Source organism: Cyanistes caeruleus, chromosome Z, assembly GCF_971803275.1.
Source record: "Cyanistes caeruleus chromosome Z, bCyaCae1.hap1.1, whole genome shotgun sequence".
In the NCBI taxonomy this organism is placed as follows: Eukaryota; Metazoa; Chordata; class Aves; order Passeriformes; family Paridae; genus Cyanistes; species Cyanistes caeruleus.
The window spans coordinates 44,238,628-44,257,180 of NC_141732.1; the positions used below are offsets into that span (position 1 = coordinate 44,238,628).

General features: G+C 39.5%; 2 protein-coding genes across 6 annotated transcripts in view; both read left to right on the forward strand.

Annotated features, from left to right (window-relative positions):
• The first annotated feature begins 56 nt into the window (after positions 1-56).
• On the forward strand, positions 57-7,331 carry QNG1 (Q-nucleotide N-glycosylase 1). The gene is made up of 4 exons (XM_023947250.2): positions 57-508; positions 1,507-1,766; positions 5,215-5,410; positions 6,634-7,331. The coding sequence occupies exons 1-4, from the start codon at positions 172-174 to the stop codon at positions 6,864-6,866; spliced, it is 1,026 nt and encodes a 341-aa protein (XP_023803018.2). The 5' UTR covers positions 57-171; the 3' UTR covers positions 6,867-7,331.
• Positions 7,332-8,014: 683 nt separating this feature from the next.
• Positions 8,015-18,553, forward strand: part of KIF27 (kinesin family member 27) — a 29,370-nt gene continuing 18,831 nt past the window's right edge. For 3 of the 5 annotated variants that reach the window (XM_086869294.1, XM_086869293.1, XM_086869295.1), the window contains exons 1-3: positions 9,763-10,072; positions 11,808-12,008; positions 13,362-14,299. In XM_086869294.1, coding sequence (XP_086725420.1) covers positions 9,763-10,072; positions 11,808-12,008; positions 13,362-14,299 — 1,449 coding nt within the window. Of the gene's footprint in view, positions 8,279-9,677; positions 10,073-11,807; positions 12,009-13,361; positions 14,300-18,553 lie in introns of those variants that run through there. The other 2 variants (XR_015281042.1, XM_086869292.1) reach the window with 1 other exon arrangement.

Here is an 18,553-nt window from a genome sequence, read left to right on the forward strand (position 1 = left end):
GGAGCGGGGCTGGGCTGGGCGGGGAGCGGGGCTGAGCTGGGCGGGGAGCGGGGCTGGGCTGGGCGGGGAGCGGGGCTGGGCGTGGTGGAGCCTGGGCTTCTACCCGTGCGCGCCCGGCGGGAAGCGCGGCAGAGAGGCTGGCCTCGGCAGCGTGCGTGTTTCCTGCCAAGCATGGAGGTATTCCCGTCGCCCCTGGAGTCCGCCAAGTTCATAGCCGAGCACAGCAAAGATGTCTCCGTGGACGAGGAGGGGGTGCGGCGCGTGGCGGAGAGCCTGTTCGACAAAGCCTCGGCGGCGGACTTCGGGTTGGCGGGGTGGAAGAGCCTCCACGAGCTGAACCCGCGGACCGCCGACAAGGAGGCTGTAGATTGGGTGTTCCTGGTGGACACCCTCAACTTCTCCTTCTGGTCCGAGCAGGAGGAGCGCAAGTACCTTGTGAAGTACAAGGATAAAACCTACAGCGGCTACTGGTCGCTGTGCGCCGCCGTCAACAGAGCCCTGGACGACGGTCAGTGAGCGCCGGGGACGCGGGGCCGGGCCGGGGCTGCGGGCGAGGGACGTCGGAAGCCGAGCGTCGCGTATAAAATGAAGGCGGCGCCTCGGAAAGGGGACACGCTCTTGGGAGCTGCTGCTCGCTGTGTTAGTACTTCTGTATGTGGAGGCGTCCCTTAGAGGTTGGGGAAGGGAACTGCAAGTGCTTTCGAAATGTTCTTGTACTGAAACAATCTAACTCGTGGCTGTAACTTGGTTATCTCCTCCATTCGAAAGACTTTAAGGATTGCCGGTAGTCAATGCGTTACATGGGTTATTTCACGTGTATTCTTAAGATAAGTTGCATATTTCCATGGCAAATGAAAAAATGAGGCATAAGGTGAGAATCCTCTGGACTAATCCAATACCAGAGCGTCTAAAGTAAGTCTGGAAAACCGTATGCTTCTCAAACCAGTATTTTAAAGTTTCATACTTAAACCCAGTACTTTAGCACTCACTCTTTCCTGTTCTCAAAAAAAAAACAACCAACAAACCAACTGTTAGTAGGTATAAATTAAAGTTTTAACTAATTTTTTTGTATAGTAACTTGTAAATTAAGGGGGTATTAGTAGTAAGACGCTTTTTGTGAATGCACAGTATGACTGGGATCAATGGGAAAACAGGCCTATTCTGACTAAACTAGTTATATACTGACTATATTTGCCAGTGTGCTATGTAAACATCAGAATTAAAATAAGAAGACTAAACAGTTGGGGAAAATTACGTACAAAAAGTAACAACGGTTCCATGGTTGTATGTTGGAAATTAGCTGTAGTAAAAAACGTGTGCACTCACAAATTTAGTTGTGAGCAGCTCTGTGGACAGCTTGTCGCTGAAAACAAAGGTGGGTTTAAGAATTGATGGGCTTCTTAGAAGATCTTCCTATAGAAGTGCTTTCTTTTAGCAGACCACCGCATTAGGTCTATATGTTATGTTATGTGGTAGCCTAAATATCTTATTTTCACTTTTCTGTAGGAATACCTATCACCAGTGCATCCTATTTTGCCACCATGACGCTTGACCAAGTTAGGCACGTATTTCGCTCTGACACAGAAGTGCCTTTGCCTTTGATTGAAGAAAGACATCGGGTGCTGAACGAAAGTGGAATAGTTCTGTTAGAGAAGTTTGGAGGGTCTTTCCTCACCTGTGTTAAAATGAGTGACAAAAGTGCTCAGAAATTGCTACGTCTTGTACTGGAGAATTTTCCTTCTTACAGAGATGAAGCTATGTTTGAGGTAGGCTAATTCTAAAACTCTGAAAAAAAATCCTACTATTAGTAGGATACATCGTAGTCCACAACTAGTCAGGACAAGAGTCACTTTCTTTTTCCTGCCAGAAGAGTACCTTTTTTTTCATATGCTGTCTCTTCATCACTTTACTGTAATTTATTTTGGTATACTCTCTGTTCCAAATTAGATCACACCTCCTTTGTACTCCTTAAAAATGCTTTGTATTTGAGATAATTCCTGCCTGAAAAATGGGAATCTGTTTTCTTTTTTGTTTTCCTTGAATTGCTGACAACCTTACTCCCACCATCTTCTTTTTCTTTTACATTGAGGCTCTCTGCAGCTGATGAAGGAAGTGAAAATCTAGAATTAATACACAGCTACTGTGACTCCACCCTCTAAAGACTGTTGATTCAACAGGCATTGCTCAAATAACTACAGATTAGAAGTAACCCACACTTTCACAAATGTTGACAGTATACTGAAGCTTTTACTGAAAGAAACTTGCGGGAATTAAACAGTGATCGACTGGTATTTTTTACCTCCCTCTTTTCACCTGTACAGGCATGATTTCCATTTAGCACTTGTGACTTCCATAGCAGCTCGTGTGCTCAGTTGCATGTGCAGTAGTACTCAGCTGTTACATCATTAAATCCAAAAGACTTTATGTTAGTGACACTACAGCCTATACAATTAGTCTGTGCAGTCTTTTCAATTTCTAGGAATACCAGTCACTGAAGCTTTGAACCTATTGCATTTATTGCCCTTCAGCAGGAGGTGTCATTTTATTTTCCTTTGTCTCCTGCTGTGAAGCAAAATAAATATTCATAAAAAAACAGAGGTTCTTTTGAATTAATCTTTGAAGCTACTGGTTTCGTTTATTTGGGTTTTTTCTACATATTAAGTAATATTTTGACAATTTTTTACGATAAAAGAGGGGATATTTTCTAAGTGATATTTTCTTATCTTTATAGTGACTGCACTCATTGACATTGTATCTTTCATGAGATGATGATGAGTGCTTAAAAAAGCAAGCCTCCTTAAAAGCAGCAGCAAACTACAGAATGAAAAGGTGTTCCAAAAATGATCCCAGATTGTAAGCACTGACTTATTAATAAAGCCTGTTGCATGAATAGGGAAGCTTTTTTTCTGCTTTCACTAAGCAAGATGTCTATTTTGAAGGTAGTGACATAGGTCAAATTATTTTTATGGCAGCAGGTTGAACTCTCATGAGTAAGACTTCTAAAGGGTTAGGAAGGAACTGGAAAGATGGTGAAATATCAAACAGCAAACCAGTGCTTTTCAGTAACTTTCCAAAGGAGAAATAGATATAAGCCCTACATTAGAATCATATTATCACAGACTGCTACAGCTGACTTTCTAGGGAAACGTCTAAAATTAGCGTAATTATTTGACTGTATACAGTCAAATTCTGAATACATGTAGAAGATACTTTTAATAATTGCACACATATTCACCGAAATTGCCAGTGTTAGTTTTTCTGAAAAAGAAAATGCAAACCAAGACCAAAATCTCCAATTTTTTTTTTTTCCTCCTTGGTGCATAATTCATATTTAGATGTGCTGCTTTTGATTTCCAACAGCAGTTTAAGTTATAGTCTGTGCTCTACTCATGTATCACAGTTTTTGTGTTCTGACAGAGACTTAGTGGAGTTCTTTTTGATCCCATATGTTGTATGTATTCTTCTTTTACTTACCATCTATCACCTGGGACTGAGATTGTAAAATTCTCTTGATCCTATTCTTTACTTTTTTTTTTTAATGGCTGTACTATCACATTTTGGTCTTTGCCAACACAATACTCCTCCTTTCTTTTAATGTCAGTAGGTCATAATTAGACATATTCCTTAATATTACCACATTATACTGCAGAGAAGATGCAGATGTTTCCTGTGTGTGGTACTATTTCCTGAAAAGACAGGTGTTGCAGAAAAAAAAGAGAAAAGTAGTTGTATTGCCATGTTGAAAAAAGCTCCATTTTTTGATAAATTGTGCTATCTTTACAGTCTTTCACAGACGGAATCAGAGAGTGGGTAAGGGTTTAAGGGACTATACCGTAAGTGGGTCCAGCCTCCCTGCTCAAGCAGGGTCAATCCTGAGCACATGGCACAGGATTGCATCCAGACAGCTCAGTATGTTCCATGAGGGAGACTGCACAACCTCTCTAGACAATCTGTGCCAAGTGCAGTCACTTGCAGAGTAAAAAAGCTCTTGAGTTCTTTCTCTTTGACATGTAGTATCATCCACCTAGTGCCTTCCTTGCTTTCTGTTAAGTAGTGGGAAAATATACTCGAAATGCTTCATAGTCTTTTGCATATTGAAATTTTTGTATAAATTTAGTAAGTTCTGCGCAACACAAAAGTTAATAATTGAAACAATGAAATTATAAATTTATCTTCTCAGTGATGAGTCCCAGACAATATTTTCCTTCCTAATTAAACTCCAGCATGAAATGAAAAGTTCTATTCTAATTTTGCCTTCCTCCGCTCTTGTGAAATGGTGTGGTGGTAGAGACGATCAGTTCTTTACTGCTGGAAAATTCTTAATGTTATGGAATGACACCCTTGCTTTTGGGACAGTAGGAGCTATGATAAAATTTGGTCTGTTAATTCTTGTTACCACTTCTTGTGTGATGATGTTTAAGCTGGTGTTTTGTTATTTACCATACAAAATCACGTATGTTCTCTAGAAGTAAGTTTGAGCATCTTTATCAAGTACAGAATGTGGTACAGGGAATGCAGGAATTTTGAGGAAGTCGTTCTTTGAAATGTAGTTGAACTTCTTAGTGCTTTTGGAGAATATCATTCAAGAACAAAAGATGTAATTTGCTGTCGGGAATAGTATCTTGGAAGTAAACGAAGAGGACCATTCATTAAAGTTTTCACCAGAATCCTATTTCTTTAACAGTACAGATAAATGGATTAACAAAACGTTTTAATTGTCTAGTACAATACATGTGTGTTATGCTTTTCTTGTCAAATTAAAGGTTGGATGTACTCTAGAGTTTCTGAAAATTAATGTTGCTGGACATTCAACTACAGTGTTCGCCAAGTGGCAGTAAACAACTATGAATGTGTTTTGATATCCAGGCATGTACTGCGCAGTTTTTATTTGCTGCAGTAACTTTTATTATGTTATTCTTTTATTTCAGTTTATTTATGAGCATTCCACATAATCCATGTTTGTAGTTTGATATTGTTTAGATTTTAAGATATTTAAGAGTGTTGCGGTTTTATTCTTAATAATACTTTTAAAATAAATTGTAAAAAAAAAAATTCAAATGTGAATTTTATTTAGATTTCTTAAAAAAAAAAAGAAAATAAATTATTTTATTCTTTCGTTAACTAATGTTTGCTTAACAATATGATATGCTTAATGTGTTATTTGCTATATTTATGGATCAGGGACTAAAATAATCCATAAATTCCTTTTTTCAGAAAAAGAAGGTGTCTTTCTACAAACGGGCACAAATACTTGTGGCTGACACATGGAGTGTTTTAGAAGGCAAAGGAGACGGCTCTTTTGATGATATTTCCAGTCTGACAATATTTGCTGACTACAGAATTCCACAAGTTCTTGTTCACTTAAAAGCAATGAAGTATTCTGAAGAATTAATGAAGAAACTACGTGAAGGTTTGTTCTGTCCTTGCTATAAGTAATCTTACCACCTGATATTGTAGACTAAGGCAATTTCTGAAATGTAATATGTTGTCCATTTAACGGTGTTGTGTCAGGTTTTTTTCCTTCAGGGAACAAGGATTTCTTACGTAGTTAACAGGAAGGAACTTTATGTGTGATCTTGAGTGAGATCTTAAGGTTACTTTTTTATAAAGACCTAACTGTTTTGTGGATTAAACATGGATAAGGGAGGGATTAAAGAGACTCAAAGATAATTTGAGTTTCTGAAAAGCTGCTGTTGCAAAACCACTTTTCAGTATGAAAATAGTTAGGATTTTTGAGGTTTACATAAAATAAACTATGATTGTCATTAATTCAAATATGATGTAAAAGCATGGGAATTCCTCTTTATTTGTACTGAACTGCTAGTTAATAAGCAAAGTCATATTATAAGCATCCATTAAAAAAATATTGCTTTAAATGAAGTTAATTGCATATGACTAGGATCTCACTTTTTTAAGCATGGTTTCATCTTTCCAGTACTTACTAACCATGAATTTTAGTGAATAAATCTCTTTTGCACTGTAAAATGACTGTATTTAGATGTCGAACTGCTATTATGCAATTTCAGAAATACTCAGAAGACAAACAGATTAATGCAGTTGCACATGAATTTTAAAAGAATGGTCATACGTGTATTTATGTCTTAATGCATATCTATATATTAAATAGACCTCTTAGACATTTTATCCTTCCATGAATCCTAATAAGAACATTCCCATTTAAATAATTCCACTGTTTCTCTTTACATTCAGTTCTTTTGGGAGGCTGTTTATTTTTAAAATCTTAGACTTCAGTCATCCTGGCAGAATATATACTATGAAGTATAATAATTATGCACTAAAAAGTATACTATAATAAAAGACTTAACTTTTTTTTGTCTACAAGCAAAAAAAAGGTCATATGATTTGCAGTACACCCTGCTGATAAAGCAGTTCCTTATAATACAGGATGCTGTTTGAAGAGAATGGGAGGGAAGCTTCTAAGTGCAGTATGGTAAAATTAAAATAATCATTACAAAACATATAGCAACATGGTTAACAGTTACAGGGTAAGCCATGAGAGCTGGAATCCTAGAACAGAGTAAATTTGAAGGGGAAGAAGAATTAGAAAATATAGGCAGTCTTTGGCCTTCTGTCTATTGCATGTAAATGGATTGCTGTCCCTTGTTTCTGCAGGAACACTTTTCCAGTCTGGAGACAAAGAAGAGATAGAGATCCGTGGCTGTTCTATTTGGTGTTGTGCATTGATTTGTAAGCACCTGCAGGAGCTCTATCAGAAGAAGGGTCAGGACATGCATGAAAAGATCAATGCGGTTTTACTGGATTATTATCTTTGGGACTATGCCCGGGATCATAGGGAAGACATGAAAGATATCCCATTCCACCGAGTACGGTGTATATATTACTAAGTCCAGTCTGATAGCTCTTTTATTGTTGCCTTATCTTTTGAACTGCAGATTTGCTTTTCATATGGTGATTTGTCATGCGCTAATCTGGAACTGTTAAATCAAGTGCTTGTTTTCTTGTGATTGATTAACAATGTGCCTTTTTTTCCCCACATTGATTTATTACCTTTTAGTTTAATTTTTTGCTTCCACTGACTGGAATTAATAGTGTAAACCTTGCAGGCAACCTTTGTTAAGGCAGGGTTTGTTACTCCTGCTCTTTGACCTGTGTATTGGTGTATGTGGCTGTCCGTGCGCACAGCCAGATGTACGTGCAGATCCTGTGGTATATCTTGCTCCTTGGCCTCTCCCTGTTCCAGCCTGTACCACCTGCACGGAGGTGGCGGGTGCTTGGCAGATGCTTTACTGCTCAGAGATGGAAGTATAACCCGTCCATTTGTCCAATAAACACTGTGGTGACAGATGTGCCTTGGGGGTGTTTCTGTGTTTTTACTCTTAGGGGTGAGATGGGGGGATCTCAGTCCACACAGGGAGGGAGGTGGAAAGGGAAGAATCATGGAATTGCTTGATCTTGAGATCATCGAGTCCAACCTGTGACCAAACACGACTCTGTCTACTACACCACGGCACTGAGTGCTACCTATGACCCAACATCACTTTGTCACCTAGACCATGGCCGTGAGTGCCATATCCAGTGTTTCCTTAAACACCTCCAGAGACTGTGACGCCACCACCTTCCTGGGCAGCCTGTTCCAATATTTAATCACCCTTTCTGTGAAGCAATTTTTCCTGATGTCCAACCTGAACCATCCCTATCACAGCCTGAGGCTATTTCCTTTTGTCCTGGCACCTGTTGCCTGTGAGAAGAGGCCGAAAGCCATCTTGTTACTCCTTCCTTTCAGGCCACTGTACAGAGCAGTAAGGTTCCCCTGAGCCCGCTCCAGGCTAAACGCCCCCAGTTTCCTCAGCCACTCCTCAGGGCACTTAAGTGCTCCAGACCCTTCCCCAGCTCCGTTGCGCTTCTCCGGCCACGCTCCAGCGCCTCACTGCCCTTTCCGGACGGAGGGGCCGAGAAGGCGGGCAGGGCGCGAAGGAGGGCCGGGAGCCCGCCAGCCGCGGCCGCCCGCGCCCGTCCCGCCGCCGGGGGCGCTGTGCGCGCGGGCCGGCGGCCCGACATGGCGGCCGTTGCCTAGCGAGGGCCCAAACAGCGCGGGCCGCCCGCCGCCGCCGCCGGGCCTCGCTCCGGGCCGGGCCCGCGGCACCCTGCGGCACAGCGGGGCACGAAGCGCCGGCCTCCGCGGCTCTAGCGGCTCCCGACACTCACGCGTGATACCATCCCGGCTGCTGCTCAGGTTCGGAGACGTTGCAAACACGGAAGGCTGGTCTGCCCTCACAACATCCCTGCAAGCGAAAAGGTTGGCAGTATGTTTGCCCCTGCCTTACGGCAGCCGCGGGCGTCGACACCAAAGTGTCTCTCTAGCCTTGACGTATTGGGAGTATTTTATATTCCCAAGTTCTTTTACAAAACAGATTCTTAGGAAACAGGGCTTCCCTCCCACAGCCGGAACATGGTTTGTTAGTTTGTTTGTTTATTAATATAACTTTGAAAAGACAGTAGGAAATGTTGGCATTTGAAAGAAGCACTTGCTAGGGGGTAAAAAAATAATGCACCCAAGTAACTGAACTCAGTTATCAATCAAAATGTGCTTTTAATCACAATGTGTTTTTAACAGTATGTTTATGCATCTGTTGCTGATTGCCGTGTCCCTTATGATACCAGTCTTGGCTTATTCTCGTGCTTAGCTTACTTCTTCTTATGCTCAGTCAATAAATTGGGGCTTTTCTTTTTTCAAACTTCGGCTGTGGATAGCCAAGTCCTCAAGCTAAAAGGAATAAAATGAAATGCAGAAGTTCTTCTCTTTGCAGCTGTGAGACAACACTGTTTTAAGCAATTAGTTTTCAACAAACTTGAATTTTGGGAGCTTAGCTGATTTCTGCCAGTTCAGTAATACAGCTTTCTTGAAGACAATGCGTGTGAGAGCAGGAAATTCAGCAAACTTTACCTTGCATGATGAAGATTCTTAGAATTGGCAACAACAGAAAAGATTTGTGTGTGATCCCATGCAAGTTTTTGAATTCTAGTGAAAAATAGCTATAAAGAAACGGAATTCCTGAATATTTACAAATCTGTTAGTGTGTAATGCTTATACTGGAAGAATGGGTATGTACCAAGCAGTATAAGGAACTATGTCTGCTAAAACTATAATTACTAAAAAATAATTACATATGTGCTTAAAGTTTCAGATTGAAATCAGAGGAACGCTTTACATGTAGTAAATAGATACATTTAAAACCATACTTCTTTGTGGTTTTTGAGTTAGAAGTGTTTGGTGCTTGATAAGTGGAAGAGAGTATTGAAACATGTAATGAAACATGTGAAAAAAGGTTTCATTTGACTGATTTGTGTTGCCTGTGCAATATCAGATCAGGAACAGGAAAATGTGAGGATCCATTGTAGGCCTTTGCTTACAATGTTACAGTATTTATTAATAAGCTCTTACAATATCATTGCTTTGTATGACTGTGTTATATTCATACAGGAAATCAGGCAACTTTCTGACTTTAGTTTGCTAGCTTGGAAATTAATGCATGCAAAATTAATTTATTAATTGATTATATAGTTATTAATAGAGCTGCATTTATATCAAGTGCTTTTCAAGATTGTAATGGTGCTTACCTGTTCCTTACAAAATCTCAACTTTCCACTTCAGGAGATTCATTCATTCATATAACATGGAAAACCTTTTTTCTTAGTTGCAGACAGATGTGAATGAGGTGAACAGAGCAGTGGTAACAGATTTCTTCTTGACTGTGTAAATGCTGAACAGGAAGCACAAGGATGGAGTCTGGCATGGAGGAGATCCCAGTTAAAGTTGCAGTCCGAGTCAGACCTCTGCTTTCCAAAGAAATACTTCATAACCACCAAGTCTGTGTCAGATTAGTTCCAAACGCTAAACAAATTATCATTGGAAAGGACCATGTCTTCACTTTTGATTTTGTATTTGGCAAAAATTCAACCCAAGAAGAAGTTTATGCTGTTTGCATTAAGCCTCTTCTAGTGTCTCTGACTGAAGGATACAATGCTACAGTGTTTGCATATGGACAGACTGGTTCTGGGAAGACTTACACCATTGGTGGTGACCACATTGGTAGGTTATAGAAATGTTTTTGGTTTTGGGAATTCTTGTTAATTGTTAAAGGGTGCATTTGTGCAAGCTAAATATTTATTACATAGCAGATGATGCTGCAGAATTAAAAAAAACAAAACAGACCTGCAGTAAAAAAACCCAAAACTTCCAAAATTTGTGGTAATTAAAATTCTACAACCTTCACCATAAATTAGACTACATCAAAAATATCTAAGAAAAATACAATTTGTTAAGTGTTCTTTCCCATTCCACATTTTAACATGAAACTTACAGTAGAACTCTTTTTCTGGAATGTAGTGGTTTTGAATATCTTTGTTACATTTATCTTACCTTGAAAATGTCTTCGTTAGGCATTTAATTGTTTGGTTGCTCATTCTGTGTTGGATTTGTTTGCTTTTTTGGGGCTTTTGAGAGAAGTTTCCTTGGCATCAAAGAAATTTATGATTTAATCCTTCCAAATGGATACAAATAGAGTATTATAAATATCTCGGTAGAATCTTCCTTTTATTTAGAATCATAGGATCACAGAATCGTTTAGGTTGGAAAAGATCCGTAAGATCATAAAGTCCAACCATTAACCACTGCATTTCCACAACTAAGCCAGTTCCATTGGTTGACCACCAGTGGAAAGACTACTAATATCCAATCTATACCTCCCCAGGTGCAACCTGAAGTAATTTCTTCTTGTCCTGTCACTTTTTACCTGGGAGACTGACACCCCCTGGTTACACCTTCAGGTTATACCTGTCAGATGGTAGTAGAGAACAATATGGTCTATCCTGAGTCTGCTTTTCTCCGGCCTGAACAGCCCCAGCTCCCTCAGCTGCTCCAGACCCTACCTCAGTTCTGTTGCTTTTCTCTGGACACACACGTAGTTGAACCTCATGTCATTGGCCTCTTCTAGTTATTGTTGTAGCTTCAGTTCTGTTCCCTTCACTAGTAGTTATTTCATGTTCCTGTAAGTACCACTGCTAGCTAAATTGTTTTGGTAGTGGATGTCATAGTCTAAGGCTGACCATAGCTCTGCAATTGTAATTGTAAAACTTTTGGTTTAATGAATACACTTACTAAAATTAATTAATAATAAAATAATAGTTAGATGTGAAGAACCCATTAGTTTTTGGGCAAAAAAGACTCTTAGTATTGTCTCATAGGCAAACAGCTTCCATAGTCTTGGATGAAGAACACAGATTAATAATAGAAACATTGTCCTAAGCTGAATATTTAAAAAAAGGTAGAGTTTAGCACCAGCGTTCCACATTTATAAAAAAAATAGGAAATTACTGTTAATGTTGGTCATAAATATTGTCTCACTAAGTTACTGATGATTTTTCTTTATATTCTTTATATTCTTTATGTTCTTTATATTCTTTATATATAGTAGAATTTATAATTTCTCAAACCCTTGAAATGTCATTGCTAACCATATTAAGAACGGATAAAGAAGAAATCTGTACTCTGAGTATAGTTTTAAAACAGCACCCATATTTTTCACAACTTTCATGACAATAAAATTACGTACTTTAGAACTTAAATTTGAATCCTAGCACTGGATGCAAACAAAAATTCTGACACACACACAAAAAAATTACAAAAATCCCTGTGAACAATGATCTCTTCAGATTCCTTAGTGTGTTGCATACTAAATATCACAGGCTGCTCTCAAATTTCAGTCTTTGTAATTTATGTGACAGAAAGACTGCAAGTCTCTGTGACATTTATGCTTCTATTTTAGCATCAGTTACAATGGATGAAAGGGGCATAATCCCACGGGCTATTCAGGAATTATTTCATCATATTTCTGAACATCGTAATATTAACTTCTGTGTGAGGGTATCCTATATAGAGATTTACAAGGAAGAACTTCGAGATTTGTTGGATTTGGAGACCTCTGTAAAGGAGCTACATATCCGAGAAGATGAGAAGGGAAATACAGGTAGGATTCTAGCTCTTAAATTTGTTGGTTTGGGTTTCAGTTTGTGTCCAAATTGTTCTTGCTTTCTCTTGAAAGTGCTTATTCATTACTAGTGAATAAAAGGGAAAAAAAAAAGTTAAAGTTTCAGAATATAAGCTCAGTTTAGCTGTTTGGAAGCAGTTTAGGGTTTAGATGCCTGTGAGCAATACAGATGTTCTATTATATGGATGGAAATGGCAACAAATGGTAAATACACAATTATTGTTTCTGAAAGTTCTGTCTAGAAACAAAATAGTGTGTGATTATTCACTTGAATAAATATTTTAAGATTAAACTATTGCTTCTTCCTTCAAAATAACAATTGTTAAGTCAATTATACTGTAAATGTCTGCTCTCCTTTTACAATAAAAAGAATGGAAGAGACCACTTCATTAAGAGGAGGGGGAGTAGATATTTTTAGAGGCTTCGAGATTAACAATTGCCCTATAGGTATCCTGTTCCCCTCATTAAAATGCTAGAAGAATCCACATCAGAGATATTTTATTCTGAAAGTATCTAATCTGTCTTAGGTTTGGATTTGTTTTTTTCTTTATATTCTAATTGTTGTGTTTACTCTAGTATTAATATACTCTTATATTAAGCTGTCCTGGGTTTTTTGTCTGTAGCTGGGAGAAAACACTAGTTTAGCACAAATTTTGCAGACAGTGTCATTGCTTCAAAAACATACCGCAATATATTTTAAATTATTTATTTTCTTCAGTATAGTTAGTGTCAGCTTCTAGAATTTGTAATTGTGCTAGGGCATTTTCCATCTTTCATGAAAAGCAAAATATGATAAAATATATGATTAATAAGAGTACTTGGCAGAAGTACACTTATACTTTATTAGTGTGCTAACAGCTACTGGCCCCCAAAGGGCCAACTACCTGCACTATTCAGAATAGAAATTATTTTCTTAATATGGGCTGGGAATAATTTTAACTAAAAACTTTATAGTTTTTAGTATTTTTTTTTAATTTTGCCAAAATATCCTTTGAGCTGACTTTGCTTACACTTTTGCTAGCTAGCACTACACTGTAAATTGTAAAAGTAATGTGCAGTGTGCAATGTGTAAATGAATTATGTCTTGTGTCTAAGATATTTGTTATGGCACAATACACCCCTACATTAAATATCTGCAGGTTTCAGATGTATTGTACCTCATGCTTTTCACATATTGTATCTGCTATTTCCATAGCTATATGCTATGACCTCATAATAACACAGGCTTGTGTGTTTCTCTAATACATATTTATAGTTGTTGCTGTAAACTTTTGCTGAGGAGCTTAGAATTAATTAAATTATTATTTCTTTCGCTTGGTTTGGTGTTTGAAGTGATTATCGGTGCTAAGGAATTCCAAGTAGAATGTGCAGATGAAGTGATAAGCCTGCTGGGAAGTGGCAATGCAGCTCGTCACACAGGCACAACACAGAAGAATGAGCACTCTAGTCGATCTCATGCCATTTTTACCATCAGTATTTGTCAGAAGCAGTCTGCAGAGTATCAGAAAAATACTGATGCTGCACAGGATCCAATTGCTTCAAAGTTTCATTTTGTGGATTTGGCAGGATCAGAGAGGGTAGCAAAGACTGGAAATACTGGTGAACGCTTCAAAGAATCAATTCAGATCAACAGTGGTCTCCTGGCCTTGGGAAATGTCATCAGTGCCCTTGGAGACCCAAAGAGGAAAAACGTACATATTCCATACAGGGATGCTAAAATCACTCGTATTCTGAAAGACTCCCTTGGAGGAAATGCCAAGACTGTTATGATAACGTGTATAAGTCCATCTTCACTGGACTTTGATGAATCTTTAAATTCCCTCAAATATGCAAACAGAGCAAAAAACATTAGAAATAAACCAGTGGTAAATTACAACCCAGAAAAAGACCGAATTGATGAAATGGAAATTGAAATCAGATTGCTTCGGGAAGCTTTACAGAGCCAGCAGGTCAGTAACCAGCATGTACATGACTTAAACGAAGAAAAAGCCCGTATCAGTTCACTTGAGGAGCAACTCACCCGCCTTCAGGTTCAATATTTCAGTTACAGAAATTGTGTAGATGAAGCCTTCCCCTTTCTGGTTGACTTGAATGATAATGTTAGCTTAAGAAGAAGTCAGCGGGACAGGCTGCAGAGCTGGATCACTATGGTACAGAAAGTAAGGAAGGAAGCTCTCACCGTCCAGGAAACTGAGACAGGGACTGAGACCAGCCCAGTACCACATCACGTCACAATTCTTCAGCTGAAGAGGGAACTAAAGAAATGCCAGGTATTTAATTACAAGCTGTTTATTTAAATGACTACGTGAAAAAGCAATCTGCCAAAATTTGAACTCCGTTTTGAAAGATGGATAAAATTGTCACTTGTACTTAATTTGGCGACTAAATTTAATTTACAATTTTATATCATTTCATTTGGCTAATCTCTGGGACATAGATTTATTTTAATGGATGTTTGAATACACAATCAGTGACCACAGATATAAGTGAAGTAACGTTATATTTTCTCTAGTCAGTTTCAAGATGACTCTTGAGGCTGAGCTGTTTTGTCTGAGATTTTTGGTTTTAGCTATTATAGTATGCTAAGTCTGGCTGAGATGGAGTTAGTTTTCTGTATAGTATCTCTGAGGATGCTGTCTTTTAGATTTGTGACCGATACAATGGCAATAACATAGTAATGTTTTTGCTCTTGCAGAACAGTGTTTTGTACAGTGACAGGCCTTCTGTTTCTCTGCCTGTGACACCCTGTAAATAGATTAGAGGGTGCATGAATAGTTGGAGACACAAACATGCAACAAAGCAGATGACAGAACTAATCAAAGAGATATTTCATACCACATAATGTGATGGTCAGCAATAAAAAGGGAGTAGGTTTAGGGAGATAAGCTATATTTTGCCCAGAATGGGTTTAGCATTAGTCAGCCTTGGAAGGTGGTGGGTGATAGCTTTTGCATCATCTGTTTTATTTTCTTTCTCTCTTCCACTTCATCATCACTTACTGATTAGTTTCTATCTTGACCCACAAATTTTCTTGCTTTCACTTCCCCTTTGCTTTTCCTCTGATCTCCTAGGAGATGGGAATAGGGGGAAGTGAAAAGACAGCCCTGTGTGCTTCGCTGGCTACCTACCCATAATAGTCTAATTTGGAACCCAACCTATGGCTCAAGGCTTTCAAGATAATAAAAGATTTGACTATAGATTAGATCTAGATCTAGATTAAACTTGTAGTTTAATCTAGATCTAGATCTAGATCACTAGTCTCTAGTGCTAGATTAAACTTGTAGCTATTATTACCTGTTTAGTTAAGATGTTGAATGATAGTTGCAGGTCATGAGGCCGCGTATTTGCTTTGGGTGCTGACTTGTATGTGTCCTTGAATATTTAGATGATTGACTCCTTTCTGGCTGTACAACAGCCTCCAAGAATCATTAATGACTATTTTCAGATTTTGCTGTTTTGTTTGCTTTTTATCAGTTTGTTTTCCTTTGCTTAAAGAGGTATGACAAAGCCACTGGCCATCAGCCTTACCTGGTACTTGGGTCTTAACACTGTGGATGTCCCAGTACTCCAAAAACTGCCTCATGGGTAGAACCATATATAGTATAGATATACTATATATATATATATATATATATGGGGGGGGAGTGGTGTATATACACTATATATATATAAACACTATATATATTTATATACACACACTATATATACACACACTATATATACACTATATATACTATACTTTTCCCCTCTTCTTCTCTGAGAGAAGGAGAGAGGGGAAAAAGTGGCACTTATCCCAGCCTCTCCTCCAGAACAGTTTTTTATAGCCTTGATGTAATGGCTTCTGAGCTCCTCCAGTATCCTTATGTAATCACACTGTTCATACTGATACATTGGGGTCCCTACTTTGATCATTGTTCATAAAGTTAAACAGCTGTTTGGGGTTGCCACACACAAAAACGCTCTAAGGTGATTGATGCCTGAGGTGTCAGTATGTATGGGAGTAGTTGGGCAGGAGCACAGGGCCATTGCTGCCTCTGACAGCTTGTGATTTCATGTCTGAACAGGCTTATTAAACCATCCAACTAATATATCATTTGAAGGAGCGAAGGTAAAACACAGTGACTTCTATAGCTGTGTTGGATGTGCCCCGTGCCTATAAAGTCAGTGTCCAGTGTCCTTAGAAATGCAAAAGATTATGGTCTAAAAGCCCACGGTCTTGTGGTAAGTCTTGTGAGACTGAGGTCCCTTGGTCTGAGACCACAAGGACACTAAACCAGAGATTGAACACTCAACTGTAACAGCTGATCTTGCAGTAAAGAAGAAACAGAGATCAAGTTGATATGAGACTTCTCTTATTCTAAAAAGAGAAGACACAGCTCCTGCTCAGAGGAGGAGAGAGGAAGAATCAGAACAGGCAGCCTGTTCCACAGCAGGATAGGAAAGGAAAGAGACAGAAATCCTAAGAAGTGGAAGCTACCTGGTCCTCATCCATGACCTAGCTGCAAGATAATGTGTTAAGATTTTGCCTGACAAGATGAGCTAATTGCTACCTGGTTTCTCCAGAACTGGAATAGTAGGGCTAACTGTCAGTACCTGAAAGGTAGGGAAACACCTAGGGATTCTCTGCTAGGGCTTGTGGATTTGACAGAGGGGATTGGAAGAGAGTCAGACACCTCCAGGTTACAAAGGTGACTCCTATTGATCATGAAGTACTCTTTTAAAGAAGAAATTGTCATCCAGTGAGGCATGTGGACTGCCACAGAGGAATATAATGTTTTGAGGGAATTAGATGTGATGGAGGTGGTCTTCAGTGACATGGACAATAATCAGGCCTGGAAAGATCCAAACAATACACAGTGCATGTGATCTGAGTGGCAGAACACACAGATATCATATGACAGCAACCAGAGAGGGGAGGAGAGGGGAGGAAGGAGGGAACAGAGAGGACAGGGAGGACAGGGAGCGTGACAGACAAATTAAGTAGAAACATACCACCCATCCATGGATCTTGATGTCTTGTTGATCCTTTCCATCTGGTGGTCTTGATGGTGAGGGTCCTCTGCCAAAAGCATAGTATCCAATGGATAAATATACATTTGGGGCAGGTGGGAACGTCCTCCCTGGTGGGGGGTTATGTTTGATATTGTTCCTTCAAAGACTTTGGATCAGTTGCATCATTTTTCATCATGTACAGTCCTGTGGGGACTGTAAAGCATCTGGGGAACCCTTCAGGGGGGCCTTTAATAGGCCATGACACCCTCTCAGCTACCCCTCACATGAATGTCCTGTAGATGTGACATTCTTGGGGTGTGAGGCCCTCACACCCCAAGCTGAGGTAGTCTGCACAGTGGAGGATGGGTGTTCACTGACCAGAGGTTTTCACATGCATCTGAGACCCATCTCCCTGACTCCTTGGTGGGGGGCAGTTTATGCAAACCTGCCAACAGATTAGCCTGGGGCTATGGCCTTCACCCTGAAGCTGCTGGGCTTGGCTCTTCTGTGAATGCTCTCCCAGCCTTATCCATTACTTCCCAGGCCTAAGATGCTTCGACCAATAGTGTCTCTTATCTCAAATAGCCTTAGTCGGTTTAACTCACAGTTCAGGGTTTCAGTCGGGAGGCCATTCACTGTGGGTTTTGGTGGTGCAGCTTCATTGCACGGTTTTGCCGTAACAGGCAAAAATTGTTACGACAATGTTTGAGCCATGAATTAAAACATTTCAGTCTCTGACATATTGGAAGGACTGTGCTGGTCTGTTCTAGGATCATACAACAATTCTTTTACCAGAGCCTGGACTCCTGTCCTGAGTGATTACTGTAACCAGACAGAACCCACATCATGGCCTAAATAAACTCAGTGGACATTTTATGCGTATTTTACAGGAGTGGCCTATAGACTAAAGGAATGATATCTGTGCATAAGTCAAAGGATGAAAAGGAAAGGTGGGATGGTTAATGAGGCTGCATTGGATAGTGTAGGGCCTGACCATGACATAAGTGGTACAGAGTATTAAGCAGAGGTACTAAGTCTGACTGGGATGGAGTTAATTTTTTTTATGAATGCTTGCAGGGTGCCACGTTTTACTTTTCTGACTAGTACAATGCTGATAAAACATCAGTGTTTCAGGTCTTGCTGTGGAATGTTTGCACAGCATCAAGGGACCAAACAATTCTGTCTGTGAATATTCAGTAGTGAATATAGATAGTGCACCCAGGGGCAGGAGGAGTACAACCAGGCAGATGACCCAAGTCACCCAAAGAGGTATTTCACGCCATATGATGTACCCAGAAACTGAAAGAGAGAGGAGGGGGATGTAGTTATGTAGTTATATAGTTTTGTTCAGGAGCTAATGGGCATCAGTCTACCCCTTTGGAGGCAGAGAGTTGTGAGAACCAATGCTCACTTTTGAAAATTTCAAAGGTTTATTAAACTGACTGAATAAAGAAAAGTTACAGCACTGGGAGCACAGAACTGACACACCATGTGCTCACCCACAAAAAGGCTGCCCTGCCTTTTATACCCCT

Excerpts from the sequence above, each read along its gene's own strand:
- QNG1 (XM_023947250.2), top strand. The coding sequence starts at position 172 with ATGGAGGTATTCCCGTCGCCCCTGGAGTCCGCCAAGTTCATAGCCGAG. Across the intron at positions 509-1,506 it reads CAACAGAGCCCTGGACGACG|GAATACCTATCACCAGTGCA; the intron begins GTCAGTGAGCGC and ends ACTTTTCTGTAG. Across the intron at positions 1,767-5,214 it reads GAGATGAAGCTATGTTTGAG|AAAAAGAAGGTGTCTTTCTA; the intron begins GTAGGCTAATTC and ends TCCTTTTTTCAG.